This window comes from Galendromus occidentalis, unplaced genomic scaffold (genome assembly GCF_000255335.2).
Source record: "Galendromus occidentalis unplaced genomic scaffold, Mocc_1.1 scf7180000077484, whole genome shotgun sequence".
NCBI lineage: Eukaryota > Metazoa > Arthropoda > Arachnida > Mesostigmata > Phytoseiidae > Galendromus > Galendromus occidentalis.
The window spans coordinates 2,153,815-2,178,625 of NW_003805472.1; the positions used below are offsets into that span (position 1 = coordinate 2,153,815).

At 52.5% G+C, this 24,811-nt stretch overlaps 1 protein-coding gene across 1 annotated transcript; it reads right to left on the bottom strand.

The window, feature by feature from the left end:
• Nucleotides 1-4,728: 4,728 nt before the first annotated feature.
• RhoGAP1A (Rho GTPase activating protein at 1A) lies at nucleotides 4,729-23,253 on the bottom strand. The gene is made up of 16 exons (XM_029112125.1): nucleotides 21,666-23,253; nucleotides 12,480-12,562; nucleotides 12,280-12,366; nucleotides 12,034-12,168; nucleotides 11,817-11,918; nucleotides 11,304-11,501; nucleotides 10,626-10,844; nucleotides 8,086-8,253; nucleotides 7,840-7,953; nucleotides 7,518-7,667; nucleotides 7,162-7,317; nucleotides 6,592-7,070; nucleotides 6,233-6,507; nucleotides 5,984-6,117; nucleotides 5,734-5,854; nucleotides 4,729-5,629 (listed from the first exon to the last, which is right to left on the bottom strand). Exons 1-16 carry the CDS (start codon nucleotides 23,161-23,163, stop codon nucleotides 5,553-5,555), a joined length of 3,996 nt encoding a protein of 1,331 aa, XP_028967958.1. The 5' UTR covers nucleotides 23,164-23,253; the 3' UTR covers nucleotides 4,729-5,552.
• Between the last annotated feature and the right edge of the window lie 1,558 nt (nucleotides 23,254-24,811).

A 24,811-nucleotide genomic window follows, 5' to 3' on the forward strand; every position in this document is an offset into this window, starting at 1 on the left:
CCGGGACGACGAGGCGCATTGAACGCCTGGACGTTCTCTTTAGTTCCTTGCTGAATATCCTTCCTCTCTTGGAGACTTGACGATTTCTCCCCACGAAACTAGGGTTTGCCAAGATCTTCCCCTGTTGATCGGATCATATAATCTAATTTATGCGTCTGCAAAGGGCACTGAGTCGAGCCGTGCGACGGGAGATTTTCCCCCGTCAGATGACGGGACTCTAACCCTGTGCGGAAATCATCAGATGGGCGAGCCCTCCGTGAGTCTCCGGAGTAGTCCGCCTCAGGATCCGGATGACTTGAGTGGTCTATGAGCGTATCCTAGCTGTTCTTCGGCAAATCATTTCGCTCGATATGGGAGAGGCCCGCTATCTCCCTTTGCCGATGGATGAGCATCGGATGAATGGGAGCGGAAGGCTCCTCACGAACGTCTCAGAGATTGGGTTGGTCTAGAAAGGCTCATCGAGCTCAGTGATTCCGCCTCCACAAGTCGAGGCAGCAAGATCCGAGTAAGAATTCGGTATGGAATGACCTCTCTGAGTCTACGTGTGATTCTTCATGATCAGGCATATGGTCTGGAGCGGAAACCGCAGATCTTGCTCAATCTCTGATCAACTACAGAGCCGCCGTCAATGATTCACACTAACGACCTTGTTCAAGCTACTCTTGTCGCGGCTCATCTAGAATCCAACCGCACTCGGTTTCAGCCGCCGCAACGGCGGTTCTCTCTGAGGAAACTCCAGGGCTGTTTCCCCCTAAGGGGTCTCTTTATCGCTATTCAGATGCTGAATATTTCTTTCGTCGTACTCCAGCCCCGCGGAATGCGAAGCGACAGGCTGGAGGATCGGCTGGTGAAGGGTCCCACAATGGGCATTAATTTTCTTCCCTCCCTCCTCCTCCCGGACCCCTCTCAGGGGCCTGGAGGTCCTCCGGCGCGGTGCCGGGGACCGGAGCTCGATCGACAACGGACTGCCGAAGCTTCTCCGGCACTCGCTCCTAGTGAACAACGGAAAAGGTGAAGGATTCCGTTTCAAAAGGGCCCAAGCCTTGCTAGCTCCAAATGCGACCTCAATGATGTCTGAGCATTCTACACCGTCTTCTTCCCGCTAGAAAATTGTGATTATGATGTTGACGAGACCTCGGACGATGATGATGATCACTGGCATCGATGGCGTTCCGAGGGAAGCGAGAAGCATGATATGGCATTTTGGAGAAAGTTTCAAGGGGCCGCAGTTTCGATCAGGGCCCCTCCTCCGCTCTTCTGTCGCCGCCGCTGCTGCCGAATCTTGGATTGTGATTGTCGGAACCGTCCGCGACGACGGATTGTTATGAATTGGAACTTCTGTGTGGTTTTTGTCGTCGTTGTTGTCGTAGACGATTGAGACTCGTCGGCATCGCTGGCATCGACGACTTTTATCTTATCAGAGACCGTATACACAACGAAATTCACCTTTCGAAATCGCTCTTTCTCGACCGGAACGGCGAAACACACTCACCGGGTTTTGAGTTGCGGAGCACTCGCCTCTTCAGGTGCTCATTATACGCAGGGAATGAGGAATAGACGTGGACTTCTGGCTTGGGAATAGAAGGAGGTTTGGACACGCGATCCTTCGCTTCCCGAATCCTTCTTCGGGAGCGAGGCCCATCTGTGATATCCGGAACGTTCTCATTTCGCTCGCCATGGACGAAGTCAACAAGATCCAGCCCCTGCGACGGTATTTGATTTATATCTTCGGAAGCTTCGCGCTGACATCTTCAAGCTGTGTGAGCGCTCTGATTCCGCGTTCAAACCGTTACTATTCGAGGGTGGATTAGATTGTCCCTCAAGACGGACCCTCTGGAGAAGACCGAAGAGCGGGGTGCGTTGGGCGCGACGAGAGAGCGATTTGCGAATGTGCATCCCAGCCAGTGGCTCTACCTGAGGGGACTCTATCGCGCTTCGAAATTGGTTTCACCTCTGACTCGACATCGTCTTAGATTCTCAGAGCATAACTATTCCGGTCAGCTGGGGTCGGATTTCCGGGTTACCACTGCCGAAAGAGTGGTCTTGTCGCCGATAGAGTCTGCCGCCAATGATATGGCAAGAGACGAGTTCTGAAAGAAACTCTCTCGACCCTCGAGGTCGCATAGAGGTCGAATTACTCGTCTGGTTCAATTCTATGGAGGGGGCACGAATTATCCCGAGTAGATGAGGAGGAACACCATGGTTTCTGATTCGTCGGAGCTCTTCGGATCCAAGATTAGCCTGTAACTCAGGTCTTGGGTTTCATTCAACGGATTTCGAGTCGGTATGGCGGTTCCGCGAAGGAGCAGGTCCGAAGCCGCAGCGAAGTCGAAAACGATTGCTACTGGAGTATGAAAACCTCTATGTATATCATCGGGGAAATGATTCTTCCAGATTCATGAGAATATCAAAAGGAACCGTGGTAGACCTTTTCGGACGTGATCTTCTCCACTTGCTACGAACGCTTGCTTGGGCCTTCGGGCCTGCCGAAACAAAATCCCGCCTCTTCAAAACAGCTGCACAAGCGCTCGGGCTCAAATCATCGGTGGGTGTCCTCGGGAAAAGGAACTCAAGCAAGAATTCGGGAAGTCGGAGAGCTCCCGCGTATTCTCGTCCGGGAGATCCCCTGTAAGGGGTTGAGGAGGACCATTCTTTGTTACGCATGGAGTGCGTCCTGATTAAACGTAGAGCGACTGATTCTATGGGTCCGGATGCGTGTCCGGAATGACTTTCTCGATTGGAGATTCGACTGCAGAGAGCGCCGCATTCAACAGAGGTAGGGTAAAATATTTCTGGCAGTGTATTCGTTGGTCTGCTGAAGGTGCCGAAGAGGTGGTGCGGTGCGACAGGCAAAGGAATCGTACCGCCCGCCGTGTGCCGCAATCTTTCTGATACGGTGTTTCTGGTTGTGCCGACTCTCGCACAGGGTACTCACAACTTCAAAATGACTGAATTTCTATTTGAACGGGTCATCGAGATGTCTCCGCCGGGTACATATCCCTCGCAGGGGATCCTGATTCGCGGCAACCTCGGAGGCCAGGAGTACATCATGGAGTCTTCTCCACGGCTAGTACCTCCAAATTCGTCCCTCTGACGGAGGCGCTGACGGAACAGCAGCCTCCGGGTGCTGAACCGCTCCCTAGCCCTCGAAATAGCGCCCGAAGTCTCGTGCGAGAAGAGGAGCAAGCCTTACCTCTCACAGAGATCGAGATTTAGGCGTCAAGACAGCCTGCTTTCAGCACTTCAATGCGTCCATGGAGCGAGTCCGCTGCTCTGCGTCGGAAGCGCAAGGCTCTTTGTGGCGGACTTCCTCATCGAGGATCGAGGTCATCGCTGCCGAAAAAGAAGGCAGCCGTCCCCGACACACGCCCGCTAGCGAGCGCGTCCGCCGGGTGGGCCTTCGGCAAGGCCCGCTACAGCCGCCGGGCCCTCATGGGAGCACTCGAAGACGATCGCCTCTGTCGTTCTGGTGTTCGTCCCGTCGCTGTGACTCGGGTCATCTCTTGAGTTGTCGCCGTCGTTCTGCCGACACGTCGTGTTTTGACAATCTCGTGACGTCTCTCGTGCCGCGGTGACGTCTCCTGCTGGGAAGTCCTCATGTCGCAGACCATCATGTCTAGAGCCCTTAGAACTTGGTTACTCGGGAAGGGGCTACTCCTAGGATGCAGTATAAACCATAAATATATATCAAGTACCTGCATGGGAATGTAGGGACTTGAAATAGGTGATCCTGGATCCTACCCGATAATTCCGACATATGCTTGTAAGTTGTACATACAATAGATTCTGTATTGCCTTGTGCGTGCGTCTCTCGGTGTGTTTCTCATGACAAGTGTCTTCCGAGCCGGTTCCACGGAACCCTCGACCCCGCTTGCCAATTTCAAATTTCCGCGGTCGCATCGGCGCAGAATCCTTGGAGTCCGCAAATCATTCTCACGACTTCCGACCGAGACTTTTTCGAAGATCTTCGCGCCACACATATGCTCCATGGACATGCTGATGGTCGTTAGATCATTCGTAGTCGATCAATAATGCATAAACTCATGTTTTCCAACGAGAGTTCGATTTTTCTGGCCTGACCGAAAAATATACACTGCATAGCGATTATTGCTGCGACGGAGATCAAGGAACCAAGTCGGCGGGCGCGAAGAACGCGCTATATCCGATTGCTCCTTGGAGTTGAAGTTCTGGAAGTCCGAGGAGCATTGAATTCCGGATTTTCGGGCAAGAGTGATGATCCCCCGGCAACTTACGGGAGCATTACTCTGTGCTCACTGCCGGCCTGTCGTTAGCCTGTCACCAAATCTCAGTCGGTCTTGCCGAAACCCACGCTCGGGGTTCCATGCTTCTCGCGAGCATGGCACTGTTCTCTGCGGAACAGTTCTGGATGAGTCTCCAAGAAAGCATAGAGCTGCCTTGGAGTCTGATGGATGCGCCCGGGAAGTACACATGGGGGTTGGGGAACCCAATCAGGCGATCTCGGGGTTTTCTGACTTATGTTCTCTTACTTAGGCTGGCCGAAGAGCTATTAGCTGCTAGAACGAGAAATTGTCTTACTTAGAAGGACGCATCCTGAATAATACCGAAGCTTTTCCGAAATGAATCGCCGGGGAAATCGGAGGACGCTTCCCGGTGAGTCGGAGAGGAGCCGGAACTCTGAATAATTTTATAATCATGGCATGCTCCATATCGACGGGCGTCACCAGAAGGAGAACAAGTCAAATAATCATAAATTATGATAGGGTGTATTTATCTTGTGCGAAAATTACATCTGACTTCCATGGTTGATTATTTATGCTTCCATACTGCCAAAGCTACCATTCACAGATGCGCATCGTTCAAATCCTTAAATATACTCGCTGACCCTTAGGTGAAGAAGATTCACACAAACGTTCTGCTTTTCTCGATCAACGCTGTTCCGTTATAGTAAGATACACTCAGACTTGGACTTCGTCCCAACTCCTCGGAGAAATGAAGTATTCAAGCACTCCGGCGCGAGACATGAAATTCCCCTGATGGTCGAGGGCGTCGAACGCTGACGCCCCCTAACATAGAAGTTACGCATAGCAAAAATACGAAGACCACTGCGTTTGTCTCGCTGGAGCTTCAAAAGCTTAGTATAAGACGTTGTTGATGCAGTTTGGTCAGAATCGCGGAAAACGAGTCTCACTCGGATTTTCCCTAGGAAGTTATCCCGAGAAGCCTCCCTCGATCGGGATTCCTCTTCTATGGATATTGAAGCTTATCACCGCCAGGACTCACGTCACAGCTTTTGCGCCCTCGGGGTTCGGGATGCCTACATTGAAAAAAATAGAAGCACAGCATAAGGAACCACCCGCTCCGGTGGCAGAATCGTGAATACTGATCATTTTGAGAAGGCTGATGAAACTCGCGAGAGGTTCCGACGACGACGACGACGGATGAAAGGAATGAGGTATGACGAAGCCTGAGGAGGTGGTCAGTCGTGACGACGCATCGTTTGAAGGTATCTGACTGAATCAGAGCAGTCTCCCTCTTCATTGAACCTGAGCCCCGTGTCTGACAACCATTGTTCACATGTGAGCAGACTCGATGGGTTCTTCCAATGGCATTCCACTGACCCGCCGTTTCAGGAAGAAATGGAGTATACCTGTGGATAAGTTCCAATTGTCTGATTGCGAATCGCTCCACCCAAATCTCGGCTCCTCGGTGTACTGGAGCCCTCCATGATCCCCGGACAGAGTCCTCGCCTACCTGCTTGCGCCATGACGTCCACGGTCCCAGTCGTGAGCAAATCTTTATCGTGACTGGCGTTCCCTGCGCCGGGTCTTATCAAGGTAGGTCCGAAAACAGTCGCCAAATTGTTGATCGACATCTGCACCGCGAAAATATCGAGTTAGCTCTCGCGCCAGCACCGGCTGCTCGACGATCGGCGGTGACATGTGTGTACGATCCCGATTTTGGAGAATTTTAGTCCTCACTCAATCGGGGAGACCGAGCTCACCTTGTTGTGCTCCTCGTGCTTATTAATTACGACCATGTGTTCGACCAAATGCATCACGATGTTGCGGTTGATGGCCGGGAGCCGTTGAAATAACGCCAGTAATTCTGAGCTCTTCTCGTCCGGATCTGGTTTACCTTCAGGGTAATATGAAGAACATCAATGGACATCGGATCACAAATTTTCCTCCAGAGCAGAGAATCTCTGAAAATCGCGCCCCCTAGAGCCCCTGTCTCGAAGTCGGGTACTCACTCAGGGCTTCGAAGAAGTCCGGATAGAGCTCGTCCGTAAAAAGCGCTTCGGGTAGCTCCCGGAGATATAATTTCAGTAGATGAGCGACTGCGTTAACATCGACCTCCTTCAGCAATTGCTCCGCTTCGTAGGGATTGCTCTCGAACGATTTCCGCAAACGCTGAACATCGGAGTTCGAGCCGGATATTCGATAGATTCCTACTTCGTTGATCCCACGTTTCTCTACTTCTCGGACACAACATCCGATGAGGAATGGCACGGTCGATTTCTCTTTTCTGCAACGGTACGCCAGCATCAGCTTTTTCCTCATGATACCTGGGTAATTAATATATGGGAGTGGGGGTTTCGTTTGTACTCACTTGCAAACCTGTTCGATCTTCAATCCGAAGGTCCCAACGGGTTTACTATCTAGGTTTCGTCGAAGGCACACTTGATACGGCACGTATTTGATCGAAAGGTTCAACGTGTGTTCTTGTAGACTTATGGACTTGTCCTGGAATTGATCCGTGAGCCAGGACTTGCTCAGCTCGAACGTCGCCTTTCCCCTCAGCGATGGTCCCTGCTGCGTTTCCTCGTAGAAGAGAATTCGTAGCGTTTGGGATCCATCCACGTCCATGATGATCTCTTGATTGAATTTGGCTTCCCCACCGCCCAGATCGACGGTCTTCGTCCGTCCCTTGCGGAAGAAGTGCCCATAAGAATCGATCTCGAAACATATGTGAACTGCGGCTTGGCGGAGACCTTCGCCGCCGTGGAGACTGTTCACTCGCAGATGAAGCTCTCCGAGAAGCATATCGTCGGATGCGCGGGCGTTGTTCCCCAGAGTGTTCTTGTTGCCCTGTCAAACGGGATGTGAGAGTCAGGAAGGTTCGCGCGCCTCACAAACACCATGTTGCGGAAATCCCTGATTCGATCTCGATTCAACTCACCGCTGACGCTATACACGAGTTCAGTTCGTACACCGTGGGGGGCGCCTGGTTAGAAAGCATTGCGCCACCTTGCGCGGGCTGTTGGGCTTGAAGTGCGTATATGGCCTCGATCCACTGCTGACGCTCGAACTCGGACGATACGAAAAATTGGTACACCTTGGAATTCGAACAGAGCAAAGTCGAAATTAGCTCGTTTCACTCGGGGGTAGAGGATAACGGCAACGATCGTCAGCTTGATCGTGCCTGTCAATCAGGTATTACAATCATCAAATTTTAAATCATAATCCTTGTTTCAATTATGAAGACGACTTTCTCGGGCGAGCCCGCCCCTGACCGGAAGAGGAACTCGTTCTCACTTTATTGTTCTTGTGCCCAATCTTGAATGGCAGGTTGGGAGAGTGCAGCATCAGAGCGGCCTCGAGATCGGACAATTTCCTCCGGAGCTTGTCCATGTTCCGGGACGTGATTACTCCCCCTTGACAGCCGACGGGGCCTCGCTTGTTTTCCTGCGGCGAATCGAACACACGCTTTAGCTTTCGACCGAGAGCGCTTTTATGGCCCTACTTTATGATTTATCCCTCATAAACAGTAAACAGTCGTCAGGCCTTGTTCTCCCCTCACCCTCTCTTCCGCTCTAACGCTAACGCTTCATGATCAACGTTGGATACGATCACTCACCAACTTTCGAATCTGATCTCTGATGCTGTTGGCGCGACTTCTCAACTGGCACACATTGGTGGGATGCTGCTCGCGAATGGGCTCAGCTGAGGCCTCGGGGTCCAGCAGGGTAACCTAGAATGATGAAGTTTCGAACTGATTCAATCGATGGAAAAAGGACGTAATCAGGATGTTGAAGGGAGGGGACATATCCAGCGGATAGCTCAGCGGTCATTGAAACGATGAGATTTCCGAGACATCACTTACCTCATTGAGAGGGATGAACCATTTAACCTCGAGGTAGCGAGTTCTGCCGTTGCTCTTACATTTCGCGCAAACAAGAACATCATTGAACAGAAACAAATGTCGTAGTTTTCGACGGCCGTCGAGCTGTACCATGAATACGTTGCGGACGACGTGACGCAAAACGCGGTCCTGGGGCTGGAATTCGAGTGAATCGATTCTGAGACCGGGACATCCAACTTTAGCCGGCATGGAAAATCTGGGTTAGAAAATGCAAACGAAGTGAAAGTATCAGACCAGCCCCACAGTGAAACTTTCTGGTTACCGGGGGAAACATTTCCTATTTATCCCGGGTTCCGGATGCGTATGAATGAGCCCCGCGGAATCACTGGAAAGTCCCGCGGAATTTCTTCCTATAGCCATCACCAATTCCAAGCACGGATGGAAGCTAGGCGTAGCTCTTGTCACAAACGAGCGGGTTAACCTCGACGGTCGGACGTCATTTACGGATGATTATATGGCGATCTGAATACTCGGACTGATGTTTACACTAGCGCTCGGCAGACCAAGCATGTAGAGTGTCTCTTTGCCGCTGAACCGCCTGTCCGTGGCGCTGGTGGCTACCGCTGCTTGTCGCACGCTCCTTAAAGCTAATCGAATATGGGTCTGCGCTTTGACGTTGTTGTTTTCCCACGAGAAAGAGCACGTAACTCGAGTTGCATCGAAATTGGGCTTGACAAACGACTTGGCTGTTTGTGTTCCATCGCGTTGTTCCTTCTGCCAAGAGTGTGTGGTCATGGCCGATCGGGGAGTATGTGTCACTGAGCGAGAGAATGAGTGAGTGAAAGAAATAATGTGAGTGAGATTCCACGAGCACCTGTCTCAGAGAGCGTGACCGCGAAATATCCCAATGTTGTTTCACTTGCGGCGTCCCGGATTCCTCAATGCTCCGATATGACAAAAGCCTGACTCGGTTCGGCAAGCTCGACCTGAACATTGACTCGCTTGAGCACGTCGACCCGCCCCGGTCGAGAACGTCCGCACTCCGATCGGCCACGGAGAAAGCTCACGGCCACTAAATCGATGGAGGGAGCGGAGTCCGAGAGAACCGGCACTCGGGACGTTTCCCCTGCAGCGGGGAGAAATCTCAAATATTGCACCCAAAACAAGCAGACACCATCGAATACTGAATAGATTGCATCGGTGCCACCGTCAAGGAATTACTACCGGTAAAGGGAGCGGCCTCAGGACACACGAGGCTCCTCTCTCCCAACAGGCGGTCAAGCGATAGGATCACGATCAATGGAGACACCAGGATCGAGAGACTGACGTCATTCGAGCTCCCGGATCGAGTCCCGCAACCCCATGAGCAAAAGCCGCTTCTCAGAGCGTGAGACTCGCGCGAGAAATTCCCCAGATCGGGCTGGCGAGCCGTTGATTGACTCTGAATTCTGATCATACATACTTCGCAAGTAAGTGAGAGTGCTCGGGCCGTGTCGCACAACCCAATGGTAATCCGTGGCGAGCTCGCGGTAATGCGGTGTCATTGTCACCGACGCGTCGTTGATTCTGGGAGCGGGAAGCCCTGTAATCCCCGACATGGTCGACAACCAACACGGCATCCATTGCTCTGCCGCAAATACAGGAATGGCCTCGCATCCGAAGAGAGTCGCCACGTTCTGCCGGTAAGGCTTCTCAATCATTATATAGCTCGGGTGGACTTCGCCGTTGGAACCCAACTCTCTCAATCGTAGTTGGCGGCACCACAACTCGGACGAGGTCGGACGCAGCACATGAATCGAGGTCCGGTGCAACTCGGAAGCTCGAATCGAGGAGTTCCCGACAACTGCAGCTCAAGCCCCCTCAGCCCCTACCCCCTGCGTACGCCCCCGTGTTGTCTGTAAGCCGTTTTTCGTCACGCTGCGTCATGTCGACCTGCCTGTTACTCATACACTCGACTGATATTTTGTATTTTGCCGTCGTACCGAAAGGCAGCCGCCACCGAAATTCGATTCATTCCAGAGTTAGTAGTAGGAAGGTAGAACATCCAATGCAAGACCAGACCCGCACACACACGGTAGAAATGAGGACTCACCACGGAGGGGGCAGGCTGGATTTGGACAAGAACAACAACAAAAACAGGAAGAAAGAGACGAATGTCAGTACAACTATGAGACTCGAACTTTTCTGTGAACCACCAGACAACATGAGACTTCCCCATCCCGAGAAGGGTTCGAGCGACCGATGTTTGTTACCCACGATCGATGAGCTGTCGTGTTGAGATGCCCTCCCGAACGGACCTTTGGTTATTTTAGTTCTCCCGCAAGGAATTGGTTATACACATATGTATGTAGATCCGCGGAATGAAGCATCATTATCCTTGCTAGCAGCGATAGGTACGAAAAGCCCACTATGGGACTGGGATCGCCTATCACGTATTCAGCCTTAGAATCGTTTGGAGCTTCAGCTGCCACCTCTTTGCATTAGGTGTGCTACTTGACCCCGGGGTGCGGTCGTATACTGAGATCGATGTATCGGGACATGTGTCGAACCCGTGGAGTTACGGAAAACAGGAATGTACTCACCGGAAACATGCTCTCCAATGTGCTGTTCATCTTGAGGTTCTCAAGGAAGCGCTGTGTCAGCTTTGACGCGACTTTGAGGTTATTGTAGTCTTGATGCTGCGCCGATGTTGCCCGAAGAAGATCGTCAATGACAAGCGCATTTTTTTGAATGCGAGCTACAGGCTTGTGGAGCAGATTTTCCAAAGACGTCGTCTGACCCTGCGCGGAGAAAGCCTCCAATGAGCTCGATTCGATGTCGCATACTCAGACGACCCCGAGAGAGTCCGCGGCATTCATTGAATGGGTCAGATAGAAATCATAAAGGGAGGTATCAAGCCAGGTTCGAAGAAATAGAACGGAATTGTGAGTTGTGGGACTACCACAACGAAACGAGTGCGGACGAGGAGAGGAGCTTAGAGCCGGAGATCCTCAAAAGACTAGGCCTACACGAGGACTCAAAAAGAGAACAGGGTAGAGACAACGAAAAGAAGTCTTGAGAGATGGGAGCGGGAGACGGAAAGACACGCTCCCGCACGCGTCAGATCCACCGACCAATAACCAGCTGAGGAGACTGGCCCCCGCGCATGGAGTCTCTTGGATACGACGCAAAGCATGTAATGGTTAATAAATAAATCAATCAATCGATCAAAGCCGTCAATCAAAGTTCCGAGAGCTTACCTTCATCTTCATGTTTTTGGAAAGCTCCTCAAACTTGGCATTGTTCTGAGAGCATCTTCGGACCGCATCGATTGCTTTCGAGTAGTTCTGCAGGAACAAATTGTATACTTCGAGTCTGCTCGCCAGGAACTTGAAGTTCTCCCCGATCGAAGGCCGCCGGATCTCGCATCCCTGCTGATTCGGGCTGTTTGAGACCTGCTGGATCAACATAGCTTTTTCTTCCTGATTGAACGAGTTCCTTCGCGTCAGAGCAAAGCTCCGAGCGAGCAGCGCACAGTGAGTTTTCAACGAGGATTCTAATCATAATCATTATACCCTTTGCTGGCTTCGACTTTAATTTTCCGACTTGAAACGTTCTGAATGTATGGAAGTCGCAGTTTTCTCAAGTAGACCACATCATCAAATGGCAAGCTTCAGAAAGCGAAACAAAGCCGAGCAGGAATAACAAAGGGTGCGGAAACTTTGGTGCGCACAACAATGCGCCGCCGGTCGGGAGAAAAAAAACGTACTCACCTGAAGATTTCGTCGCAGACCATCCCTAAAGTTTCTGTGGACGTCGAGCAGCTGTTCGATTTTGAAAAAAATTGTGTCGACGTCCTCCCGCGAAAGTACCGCCTGTCAAGCGAAGAAATGTTCTTCAGAAAGCCGTTCCTCGATACACAAGCGATGCCAACTCGTGGAGGCTCCGCTGGGGAAGAATTGAGAAACGACCTCCGCTCGACCGACCTACCTGATTCGTTTTTGTCGCCGAGCTCAAAGCTTTTCCGTATTGATACAGGACGTCAAGACAGTCGACATAAGCGGTCTCGCTCTCTATGACAGATTCGACGATCTTCTTGACCTGAGTGAGGATATTGGAGGAATTCTCATCATACAATCTCGAGCAGTCCGGCGAAGAGATCCGAAATGCTTGCTCGGCATTCGCTGTCAAGCTCTGTATCATTATACCTATTATACTACTCAATATGATACTCACCACATTGTCGATTTCCCGGTCGTCTTCGGCTAATGAGCCGTTTGAGCCCGTGGATTTTCGGAGTTGTTTCTCGGGGATCTCGTTCTCCTTCAATAACAGCGGCAAATGAAGTGCGCCGATATGTTTCAGCAAATCAATCAGTTCGGCTGATTCATCCCTCAATAACTGTCATTTCGAAAAAAAGGGTGGATCGGTCTTACGTGTTTCTCTTTGCTTTTCTTCGGGCGGAACTGAGGTGAAGTCTTCGAAGACAGATACGATTCCATGGAACTGCTGTAGACACCTATAATGAAAGAGACATCGAATGACTTTTCCGGGTTCGATCGACTCTTCGAATCGGCCACGGGTTGTGCGAGCGCACGCGTGACGCGGAAGACAACAGATTGGGCCCTGGAAAATTTCGCGCCAGCTAGGACTCATCGCAAACGCAGGGATTTCGGATTCGCCACCGGAATAGTTTCTTTCATGTGGGCTGTATCAACCTCCGCAGGGAAAAAAATCGAGAATCGCATTGTATAGTGAGAGCGTTCGAGAAACTTTTCTCTGCGAGCCACCGTCCTCGATACCGTGGGTCTCCTCGAAATCGATTCACGGAAAGACTGCTTTGATAACGGGGCTCTGGCCATGGAGCTCTCGTGACCATTTCTTTGCCCGTCGTCGCTTAATAGGAGTGAAATAATGAAAGCGTCAGTGTGTCTCTTCGACTGACTGGGCCCTCCCACTTCCCGGTCGGCGCCCAGCAATCCCGAGGAGTCTCCCGGATCGGAGGTAGAGCTCGTACTTCGTAGTATGATGACCATTCCGTGATCACGAAACCTGGGTGGGTCTGCCGCCCCCGAGTTGTGGAACTTACGGGGAGCGCTGAACTGAGCACGCACAGGGTCCCCACGTCGTCGTTACCCAACGGAGTTTCCTCCCTCGAGACTCCGAGCCCAAAAACGAGCTCGGAGTCTTCAAGTATTTCTGATCTCCGCCGACAGCCGCGCGCTTATGCGAAAAAATACCGTTCCCGAATCACACGATATTCCGACGGAGTCGACTGCTTGTGATCTTCTCTCAATTATGATTCTGGATAGTTGCCATCAGACCCGATTCCGGCTGTTTGTACGATCGATTCATGGTACCAGACGCCTCGTCTGCTCGGCTCAGCAGGAAGGAAAAGTAAGACGGAGACCCTAAAAAAGCATCGGGAGACTTCCTCCAGAGGAAAGCATCATTTTCTGTCATTGGAGTCAGCAAATCTCGGTTCCAGGGAGGCTGCCCTGCGGCCGGCGGCTACTCCAAATAGATTGAGTCAGCTTCACCCGGCCGAGACATCTGATCTGGGACAACCTAGTCCCTCGAATAGTGGTTCCCTCGCTCCGATCGAGCGCGTTTCTTCATAAGCTACAGGGGTAGAATAGATTGAGCGGGCCGCCATTTCTCGTATCACAAGCGTGTTTTCCTTGCTTGTGGCTGATTGGGTGCTTGCGAGACGGGCGGCGGTGGAGACAGTCGCTGCAGGGGCAGAATTTCCCGGGGTCGTTGTAGAGTGCGGGATCTAAAACGGTCGACTCCTGACTGGAACTGTCGCGTCACCGCGATGATCTACCTAGTTCGGAAAAACAGCTTTCCAGGTTGAAGCTACCAAATGATGAACTATTCCGCGAGGACGCAGGAATAAGGATCGACCTCTTCCGATTGTTTCGCATGTTGACCCCATCCGGGCAGGGAGATCGTGGAGCCGCATACAGTAGATAAAAGCAAGAGCTCGCGGAATCTCCTCCGACAACAGCTGGAGGAAAGCGAGTTCCGGGAAAAGCTGCCGCGGGGTTTTCCAAGGGGAAAACCCCTCTCCTCCCTTTCGGTCGGGCCCCCGTAGGCTGTCGATGGGGAGCAGCCGTTCGCCCCATTCAAACGAGAGGTCTCCGCATGGTACGACGTCAATAACCTGCGCACCTAATAACTTGCATGACTTAATAATGCAAATCCACCATTGTTTGGACAGCTCCGAGCTCTCGGCGTCACATCGGTCAATGTTCCGTCAGTGATTGCTCATCGGCAGCTCATTCTTCGGCATCCAAGCCCTAACTCAGAGCAGGAGTCTCCCTCTCCTTGTGGCCTTTCGATGGCTACGCTCTCCCCGTATACACAAGACTCGACAGCGAGAACGACGAGATCGTGGATGGCAGCCGCTGTATTTCGGAATATGTCACTCGGTATCGCCGACCGAACAGCGACGTCGAAGCCATTATCGCTAATTCCCAAATTGGCTCCGAATTTATGAACTTTTGTGTCCCATTCTCTTCCGGTCGTCTCGTCGACTCAGCATGCGCGTATTTCGAATCGTTCTCGACTCGATAAGCCGAGAAGCGGGTGACCGATGTTAGATACGACGAGAGAGTTTTCGGCGGCGGAACCGGCAACAGCTTGTGAAAGAGGAGGCAGTAAGGCACCCAACGGGCTTTTCTTAAGCTGTGCTCGTCCATCCGCTCGTTTGTCAGCTCGCTCCAGTATCTGGGGCTGCCCGTGAACGTAGTGCTCCTTATTTGGCCACTGACGAGCGCAGCCGTCGTCAGCGCCTCAACGGCCATACCACCAGCACTGCCGGCGTGTACGCACTGTCTGCTCTGGACAAAAGTTTCGCGGGTGCCTGTTTGAGCATCTGGACTTTGAAAATCCGCCACACATCAGCCATGGGGACCGTCAAGCCGGATAGCCCGTATTCCATAGTTTCCCAACAATATTTGAAGGCTTCGGAGTCGTTGGAGGGGGAAAGTTACACTCCAACAAGGGAATAAATCCCCTGCGCTCTACCTGTCCGAAACACCTCGTATGCCCCCCACCACAACGGTCTTTGAACGTTCCCCCGCGCCGTTTCAAGAGACACTCATCCGTCGCTGAAAGTTATGCTGATTGTGTCCCGAGCGACTCCGCGACACTCAGTATCCTCAATTAAATCAGAACGGAGCAGAGCGAGCAGTCGGAAGGCATCGCGCCGGCCTGTGACGGCTTCGCCAGTCTTGTTGCCATTGTCGGTGTGATCGCCACTGACGTTGACAGCAATGGCGACGTCTTGAAGGAACTTGATTCCTCGCTTGGGGGATTTTTCCCAAAGACCGAAATCAGGCAACCCATCAGGTATCCTCTCTCGGAAGCATTAATTTCACCCGAGTTCGTTTCCAGACTCGTCGATTGGCTCGATTTCAACGCTTCATTCTACACAACTGCTTTGTCGGATTTCCACGGGATTCCAGGCGACGTGGAGGAACAGCGAAGGTCACCGGCTCAGAACAGCCCGCCACATAATGGAGGGTGGGTGGGGGCGCATAGCGCAGATTCAATCTCGTCTAGATCTGGCAGCGGAACAACGGACAACTTCAAAGCTTGCTTCGTTCCGTTCTAGTTTGAGCTGTTCACCCGACCATTATTTTAGTTGCTAGCTGTGTGTTTATGAACGACCTTCTGAACTGAAGAAACCTTGGTAACCATCGGATCCGATGAAACCGGATGATTTCAAGCGACGGTGACGCTGCTCTGAATATTTCAACTGATATGTTCCCCATACGCTCGGTGAGACCTTCCGAAATCGATGGAAGCCGGCACGGAGAGTCGATAGACCTCGGAGAAGACCGTCATCAGCCGGTACATTAGATGGATAATGAATTCCCATCCTCGTCGTGAACTTGACCCTCTCCCCCCGTTCATGGAATTGTTAGAGATTTTCACGCTCTCTCGTTATGTTTGGAAGTTATCCGAATCATTGCGTAAGGTCCGTGCACCTATCTCACTCTGCGGCTTCAAAGAGGGGGAAATCGTGTCGCGGGTATCCGGGATTGATTTGGAGCGTCGAATGCAGAAATCATGAAAATTCATACTGAGAATCAATGAGTCTATGAACTGTTGACAAGCGCCGGGAGATCTACCACTTGGCGGTTTCAATGGTACTTCCATTTGAAGCAGCACCCACAGTGAGCCCAGTAGTGGGCTCCTTATTGGCGTCGATAAACTCAGCCCTCGACCATCAAGTGATGATGAGCGACGATCACATACGCACCGTCGTCGAGGAGGAGCGCTTAATGACAGTGGATTCGACGTTGTTCAATACATAAATAATAATCGGTCTATGAGCTGAGCCAGCAATTACGAGCTCGCCCATGAGTAAACGAAGAGACCGCCCGAGTCTAGAGAAACAGAGCACCAGAAAAGCTTTGGAAGTTCCACTCTTCGTTACCCTCGAGTCGGGTCGCCTCTGGTGTCAAGAGATCGTCCAACGATCTCCAGAGCTCCATCTGGGCATTCGATACACGGAACGACGGAGGCTTCTTTCCTCTGCTACTGAGTCGACCGTCACAGCATCTTTAGGCGAGCCAGATGGCTTGTTGATGTTGTTGTAGGTGTTACTCTTGGTGTTTTCGATTCCAAACTATGTAAGTGTATATATTTCGATCGACTGATCCTGTTATGTTTGGTGCCGGTGCAGCGCTGGCAGCAGCAGCCCTACCATCCTGATGTGTGTTCATGAGGAGAGGCCTCTTGTTGGCTCCCAGCGTTGTCATCAACACAGAGAAAGAGTTTTTCTTTGTCGACGCATGATTTAGCGCTGGACCCGGAGAGCTCGAAAATACTCATCCAGCCGGATCATTACGACAATTTCCCGAGCGAAGCCTCTTTCCGACTCGGGACTTCCAAGTTCTCGATGTGTTCCGGAGAATATTCCTACTCATGTATTTTCAGATAAATACTTACAACGAAAAAAAAACAGATTCTGAAAGCTCGAGAGCCGCGTAACGACAAGAGGCACCCATCCGTCCTCCGCGTCGAGACCTAACGGACAGTATGTCGCATTGATACCAAACGGGGAGGCTACCCGATAGGCTCGCTCGTAGATTCGATGGAATATTCAAAAGGTTCATTTCGAGTTGTTTCTCGCACTACAGAATAGGAAACGTATAGGTGGATGACTAAGAACGTCACCGGGAAACTCGCGATTTTCAGCCCGTTCTCGTGAAGTAGCATGAGATCGGTTGGCGGCTAGCTACCGACGTAAAACCCATGAGTAATCCCGCTCGGGAGCTCTTTACGGATATCATCATCATCAACAACGTCGTCGTCGTCGCGACAGTCGTCATCGCCGGCCATGTGATCGCTGCCGAGCGCCATTGTTGATTTAGCTCCCGCAACTATGGAGGGACCGACTGACGGACGGACGGACGGACGAAGGGACGCAGTTTCCAGAGACTCAAGCGCTCGTTCCGACGACGGTCTGAACGCCGCGCCGCCGACGTCAGGCGAACGACTTCCCTCAGTACATGTATTCCGTCACCTCGGACGAGCGCAGAGCGGGGACCGCACGAAAACCCCAGACAGAGGGAGGCCATACATCGAATGGATCTGCCATGAGACGAGGCAGCGCAAATCAACTCCGGTCATGCTCGATTCACTTCGGGATTTGAACATTGACGGTATAGGCAGCTATTCTAGAAGCATGACGTCGAGCATCCGTCGTGACTTGTGCGAGTTGTCTTCGCCATGAAATCTAGTTAGGGAGTGGTGAACTTCACCCCTGGCTCCTGGAACCCTTCACACTGTCCGCCTGTTCATCGCCGATGAGAGAAATGTACCCTTCCTGTACGAAATACTTTCCCAGCAATGGATAGATTACACGTAACGTCGCCGTCCGTAAGGAGCAAAGTATAGACGGTAAAAGAATTTTCCGAATACGAATGAAGCATTTGTTCTCAGCAACAGCAAGAATCGGGGTAATAAAATAAGTCTGTACCCGTCGCAAGCGTGAACGAGGCGCTCACGGTATCGGCTCCGGCTCGGAACGCCGCTTTCCGCGCGTAGAAGCTCCTTGACGCGACTCGACAAACAAATAGAGACAAAATTCATCCCAATGCAATGTTCTTGAAAGTCATCATCGTCTGAGACATCAGCTGATTGAGAGCGTGGTGTGGGCTCTTCAACCGCCTCCGGAACGCCGCGCCGTTCGAACACCCAGAGGCACCACGGTCTTGCATTCTTTGAAGCCGTTTGCTCGTTGGAGCCACGATCCGGCTAGCGGTCAAGTCGGTCTACTACCACCACGATTCTCCGCTTCGCGCGTGGGTTGGACGTCCAACACCGCCTGCTTGCCAGCCGTCCGTCCGAGCGAGGATCCGACCACTCTGCTTGTAGATAGCGAAAGACGAAGACGCTCGGCGACGTTGTTCTCGCGTTTGGCTTTGAAAAATCGCAGAAGAAAGCCGGTCGATTTTCGACTTTGCGCGCGGCGACAACTCGCGGAAATGTACGGACCGGATGCCCTCGATCGAGACGTTACCTCTCGTTGTTCGGTACCCAGTTCGAACCCGTCCCCCAAGAAGGCGATACGCGGAGACTATCTAATGAGATGGATCTGCGGCTCATTCGAAGTCTAATGAGACAACAACGAAGTGCAGACCGAAACTCTCAGATGAGGAGCGTATCGAATCAGGAAGATGCGTTTTTTAGAGCTGCTCAGAAACCTGCACGGATCCGACTCGATTATTATTCCTGATTGAACGGCGTTCTATCCTGTGTGGTATCGAGTCGTTCTTCGCTCAAATATGATAAAGGAGTCGTTTCCGATGGTTGTCGACGTCGCTTCGCAGAGTGTGTTTATCAGAGGTCCTGAGCGAAACAGAAGCCAGACGGTCGCGCGGTGACTTTAGCAAAGGCATTGACGCATGAAATTCGCAAGCGATGTCGGCGCTCCCCTTCCATCTTAGCCAGCTCATCCCGGTACAGTGTATTTGACTGGCGTTGGCGACCATCGTCGCGGGATCACGATCGACAGCCAGCCCCCTATTATGAGAACGGGTCGCTCGCGTTCTCCGTGAAGCGTCAGCTTCTGCTGCTTCTCGGATGATCAAAAGCTGGGAAAGCGTTATTCCCTTCTTCGGTCGCTTCTTTGATTGGGGTAATATATTGGGAAGAACCGTTTATTCCTCGAAGGAATGGATACCGTGGAGAAGTGGGCGGCTACACGCGATCCTGTACGAAGCTCACTTGGGATGCAGTTCGGATTCGGGATCATCGCGGATGCTTCGCTCCATGTACTGCCAAACGCAAACAAACAGAAAAGCGGCGTTGGCAAGGCTATTCACTGGGCGTTAGCTCACGATGGCGAGCGAATTCGCAATACTACTAAGTATAAAACGGAGGAATCCGAAAGTCCATCGGCGGGGAATGAGCTTTCCAAATCGGTCGTAGAGTAGTTCCTCGATGCCGCGGTGAAGTACCGACGCGGTCCTCTCCGCCATCGCTGGAAGGAATCTTCTTCCAGCCACAATGAAAATGCAGCCGGGTGAAGCGATGAACGAAGAGCGAGGAAGCCGCTGAACCCAAGCTATCCACCGAAGAGCCGACGGAGGAGCCGACGACGGACGTGGTCACCGATCGCAGTGAATGCTCCGCTCAATGTACGCCACGGATCAACCCGACCAGTCGATGGCCAGAAAATGATCGCCCAACTTTCTGGGAAATTGGGCGTTAGACTCAACAGTGTGTACAATCATTGTAGATATCGACCTGATAACCTCTCAGTCCCCCAAGAGTCTCTCTTCCGTTTCTTCGAACCGCGAGTTTTCCCTCTCTTCTCTGCTAATGCTGAATTCATATCTACGAGTGATTTCGAGAGAGCACGACATCTCGGAACCCCTGGGCTCCGTCGGGCCGGCAGAAAACATCCAATCCGGCTCGACCGGCCCCGAACCTCGACTGAGACTGCTGACTCCGGTAGCTCTGACAGTTTCCGATTTACGCAGACAGCTGCTGCGCTTGTTGCCGCTTTGAACGAATCCGTCTGTTTTCTTCTTTTCTGAAGAAATCATTTGCCTCAACTGCTCCATTTACCCTAATGCTCGTTTCTATTGTAGACTAGGTATTGTCGTTTGTGTGCGATCCATTCTTCGCGGATAACGGGTTGAAGGTGAATCAGAGAGGCGCTCATCGCGAGTCATGGGTTGGGAGATCGGGGCACGCTTCCCGCTCATTTCCCTTACGTACAAACGAGGCCTCACTCTCCGTGGACGCAGTCAAATATCAAGCCGAGTCCTGTCGAGCTTTGGATTGCCGCTAGGCTGTAAATCCCCTAGCACCGAGCATGTATATTGTCGATAGGGGTCCCGTTATGCGCTCGGAAGTATGCCGTGTTTGGCGAGGAGGCGGGAATGTGGGTTTGGCCATACGCGGCTGTCAGAGGTGCCTCGAGGGACTCGCGGGCCCACTTCAGATCATCCGAGTCCGGCGGCCGCGTCCGGCGGCTGCTGCGGGCCAGCGCTCTCCCGCATAGCGAGCCGCGACTGCGACGGTAGATTTTTTTGACCTCTTATTTATGCGACGAACATGCATGCGAGGGAGACTCCCCTGTCGAATACGTCCCTAAACGCTCGAATGCATCGTAAGCGAGCTGCTTGATGTGACGCATAAGCGTCGCCTTTACCGTCACGATGACAGACGTCGCTGAACTATCGTCGCCAATCGCACTTGATGTGTTTTGGGAATGAACGCTTAAGGTTCCATCGAGGACGGCTGCATTACCTCAAACGAGTTTTTCGCATAGGATTCGAAGAGGAAAATCCATCACCGATAAGTCGGACCGTCAAAATCAACACACGCAGCTGGGAAGGAGTGACTAAGATCCAGCGTTTTTTCCGGTGCCATGCAATCGGAGACGTTTTCTCGAACTGAGCTGAGCTCAGACCCGCCAAAGGCAATCACATTCCCTGATTAGCTGGTTCTCTGTTCACTCGGGGGCAGCAGCTTCCTTCGTCCGGACAGGGACATGAGATCGCTTCCGGTATGGGACGTACCTTCTGCTTTGGAGGCGATTGAGCGACACACACGCGAAAAAAAAGATTCCTGCTCACGATCGGGAGACCAACGGAACTTCACACGATCCTCCATTCCGGGGATCTTTGACGCTAACACTAGAACCCGATCCATGAATCGAGATCGAAGCGACCGCGAGAATATTATCATCGAAGCTTTCATTGCGTGAGAGCGGAAGGCGAAAAATCAAAATAATCCTCAAAGATTAGCTCTTAATCCGCCGGTTCCCATCATCTCAGAGATGCTACAAACGATAGGACCTGCTTTAGGGGTTCAGACTAAACCGTGAATGCCCTCGTCCCGACCCATCTCCTCCCCCCTGCCTCCGTTAGGGGGTCGCCGCCGGGAATTCGACTCCGGAAACCTCTCTTGGACGTGACGTAATCTAAACGGAACCACGGCTCCAGTAGTCGTCCATGCGTCACGGTCGGCACTCGAATGATGATCGGCATATCGCGCACTCAAGAGATTAGTCAGCCGAGCCTCGAGGAACGTTCTCTAACGGCTAGCCGACTGAGCTAGCATACCTAGAAGCGTTCCACCCAACCCACCTGAGTCTCCGTCTAAACGTTCTTCTGATTTCCCTCTTCTCAAGGGAATCTGGGGAGCCGCGGCGGCCTCTGACTTCCCGGGAACTGGCGGTGGCTTTCTCGTCGGTTTCGCTTCTATCAGACCGCTGCTGCCGCTGCCGCCGATCGGGAGGCTGGTCGTACAAGTCAAATCTTCGCAGCTCTTCATCTTATTCAAGATTTTCCTCCGACGGGGCTGGTCTTCGGTGTCGCTGTCCTCTTCGGTAGAGTCGGTGACGAGGGAGGCCGGAATTCTCCCGTAGCCTCCGAATTCGACGTAGTCCTGTTCGCTAGTACAGCGCACCCCATCGTAGTCTTCGTCCTCGTCGGCGGCGACCGTGTCATAGATCGGCGCATCGTCCAGCCCATCGAAAGAGCTGTCGTTGGAGCTAAGCGTCGAAGTTTTATCGAGCTTCCGATGAGAACCTGCCTCGAAGTCGAGCTGCGTGTCGGAGAAATCCCCCGAAATCTCTTTGCTATTATGATCCTTAAGTAGATGGAGCGTCGAAGATTTCTTGATATCACCGCCGTTGCCGCCACCGCCGCCGTAACCACCACCGCCGCCGCTACTACCCTCGGTATCCGACGGCCTTCCGAGCGATGACGCATTCGATGTGTGCCGGTCCAATTTACAGCTACTTCCGCTCCGTTCGACGTGCTGGCCAATTGAAAGGATTGACTTGCGCTCGAGAGAGGAGTCCGTACTCTGTACGGTATTCGTGTTTCGTTCGAGCGACGAGTCATTCGATTTCGACTGCGAACTCAGATCGCTCGCCGACGTCCCGCCGGCGGTGGTCATCGGCCGGAGGGGTTTAGCCGACCCGCCGACGGGGGTCGAGGGCTCTGTCGACGCCTCTCGGCTGCTGAAATTGTTCAGGGCTAGGTGGAACGCCGATGTGTTCGAAGAAGTTGACTGATTCGACAGTTGGGAATGGAATTTTCGCTCGCTGGCCTTGCCGAACGTGGACATTGCGGCTGCCGGTCCCCCGTCCGAAGGCGATTCGTCAGCTGTGGGAGTCGAAGGAGCCGAGGCTGAGCCGAGCCCCAGAGAGCTGACCACCGATGCGGGCGGCCATTTGGCGGCAACCCGCTTCGGAGGTGGTGCCGGAGGCTTCTTCTTCAGAGGTCGAACCTCTTCCTCGGATGACGACACAGCGATCACTGTCACGAAATTTTCCGGATCGGCGCACGGATCTGCTCTCGGGTCGCCCTTCAATGAATTCTCCCGGGATAGCGGACCGAGAGGGGATCGAGTCTCTTCTGAGGTGACGCTACGTCTGCGTTGTCGTTCATCGCTGAGAGCTTTTTCGAAATATTCCACCAAGAATTCTTCCTGCGCGAGTTCCTTGCGGAGTTGACCCACCCTCGCCCTGTGGGTGGTCAAGAGAGTTTTGATATCCTCCTCGAATATCAGCGATAATTTATCCTGGGGGAAGCGGTCAGACCAGCTCCGTTGCAGGTCTGAGAATTCCATGATCATGGATCGTTGCCCTCCGATGTACTCAGTCCGTCAGTCAGACGTTTATTCTAATAAATTCGGATTCGACCATCCACGTCGAACGACGCCGCCGCTGCTGCTGCCGATGTTTTTGTCCTTGTTGTGATCGATCTCGCTTCTTCCTCTGTCCGACGAGTCAATTCACACGCATTGGTGCCCGACACTGACAAAACTTCAAAAAGGAGAGGTGGGTGTAGTGAGACTAACTGGGTTTCAAGGGAACGGCCCGGCATCATGTGACAGAAACGTTGACGTCGACGGACACCACATTCTCCATCTTCTGTGGGTTCGTTCCAGACTGCGCTATTAGAATATTCAGTGATGTGGTTCCTTTTCGTGAAGCCCCGAGATGATCCACTCGGGCCAGTAACGAATCAGCTGATGGTGATGATCGTGAACTGTCTGAGCTTCTTAAACTCTGCTGGAGATGCGCTTCTAAGCTCCCATGTAAATTCACCGCGATGTTTCCTTGCCGGGAATCAGGTCGTGGAACAATTGTCCGGCTTAAGCTGAACGCATCCACACCGACGTCGGGAGTGACCCGAGCACAAGATGACACATCCGACGGAGAGTTGACTGCTCGCTTCCGTCACACTAACACGCAGAGTAGAGGACTGAATATAGTCGTTATCCCAGGAGACCGCAGCGGCGGAGACTCTCGAGGTATCCAGGATCCGAGCGAACATCAACAATTCCCCCACTAAAACCCGCGTTGCAGCCTAGAGCCGAGAAGGCGACGAATAAAACACGTTGAGTGAAACTTGTCAAGTTAATGTGACGACGCACTGATATCCGACAGCCGGTCCTGCTCACTCCACAACGTTCAGAACTCACTTTACCGGCAAAGCGACATGGCACGCTTGTTGTGGGAGAGCCACCACCACCACCAGCCAACTCGCAGCACAGAGCAACAGCAACACCAACAGAGTCAATTCTCTTACGGGCCGTAGGGGGCGCTGCTGCTCGCAGGGTCGTCTGCCGATGGCGCCAATGGTGGTGTTCCCCTCCCTCGGGTTCCCACCACTACTCTCCGAAGAAGCGACTTGCTGAATTTCTGAAAGCTGGAAGTCGGCCTTTGGCGGCGCATGCGCTAAAACGCATGCTAAGCCTTGGACGCACTCAACCGTCTTGTGAGCGCGCAACCGGCAGGTGATCCTGCAAGAAGCTTTTTTGACGGGACATGGGACTTTGAAGTTTCCACCCTGATCAGGGGACGAGCGGATTTCGCCCTGGGATACACCCTCCTCTCCTCCGTCTTAAAGAGTCCTCGAAGGTTCAGAGACAGTGCTGTTCAGTGCAGTCCGTAGTTCCCGTTCCGAAGCGCGAAGGAAACAAATTATTCACACTGTGAATAAGAGATGGGACCGGTATTCTCGGAGTCTTGGCGAAATATACCGAGGAGGCGAACGAGGAAGAGGAACTCCGCGAGTTACCCATCGATGAAACCAGGCTCGCTGGGCGAAATTATTTCGAAAGCACGGAATTCAGTCAATAATCTAGGAGTGTCATCGTGCCGTCCCGACTTCACTTTTATCTCGGGAAGCGGGCCTCGGGTCGGAGCTCCACTCTAGCGAGAATTCCTCTTCGGAAGGTGGAAGAGTTGAACTTATTGGCAATGTGTCGAGGGAGA

Excerpts from the sequence above, each read along its gene's own strand:
- RhoGAP1A (XM_029112125.1), bottom strand. The coding sequence starts at position 23,163 with ATGATCATGGAATTCTCAGACCTGCAACGGAGCTGGTCTGACCGCTTC. Across the intron at positions 10,845-11,303 it reads CCAAAAACATGAAGATGAAG|GGTCAGACGACGTCTTTGGA; the intron begins GTAAGCTCTCGG and ends TTCTCCGCGCAG. Across the intron at positions 7,071-7,161 it reads ACTCGTGTATAGCGTCAGCG|GGCAACAAGAACACTCTGGG; the intron begins GTGAGTTGAATC and ends CCCGTTTGACAG.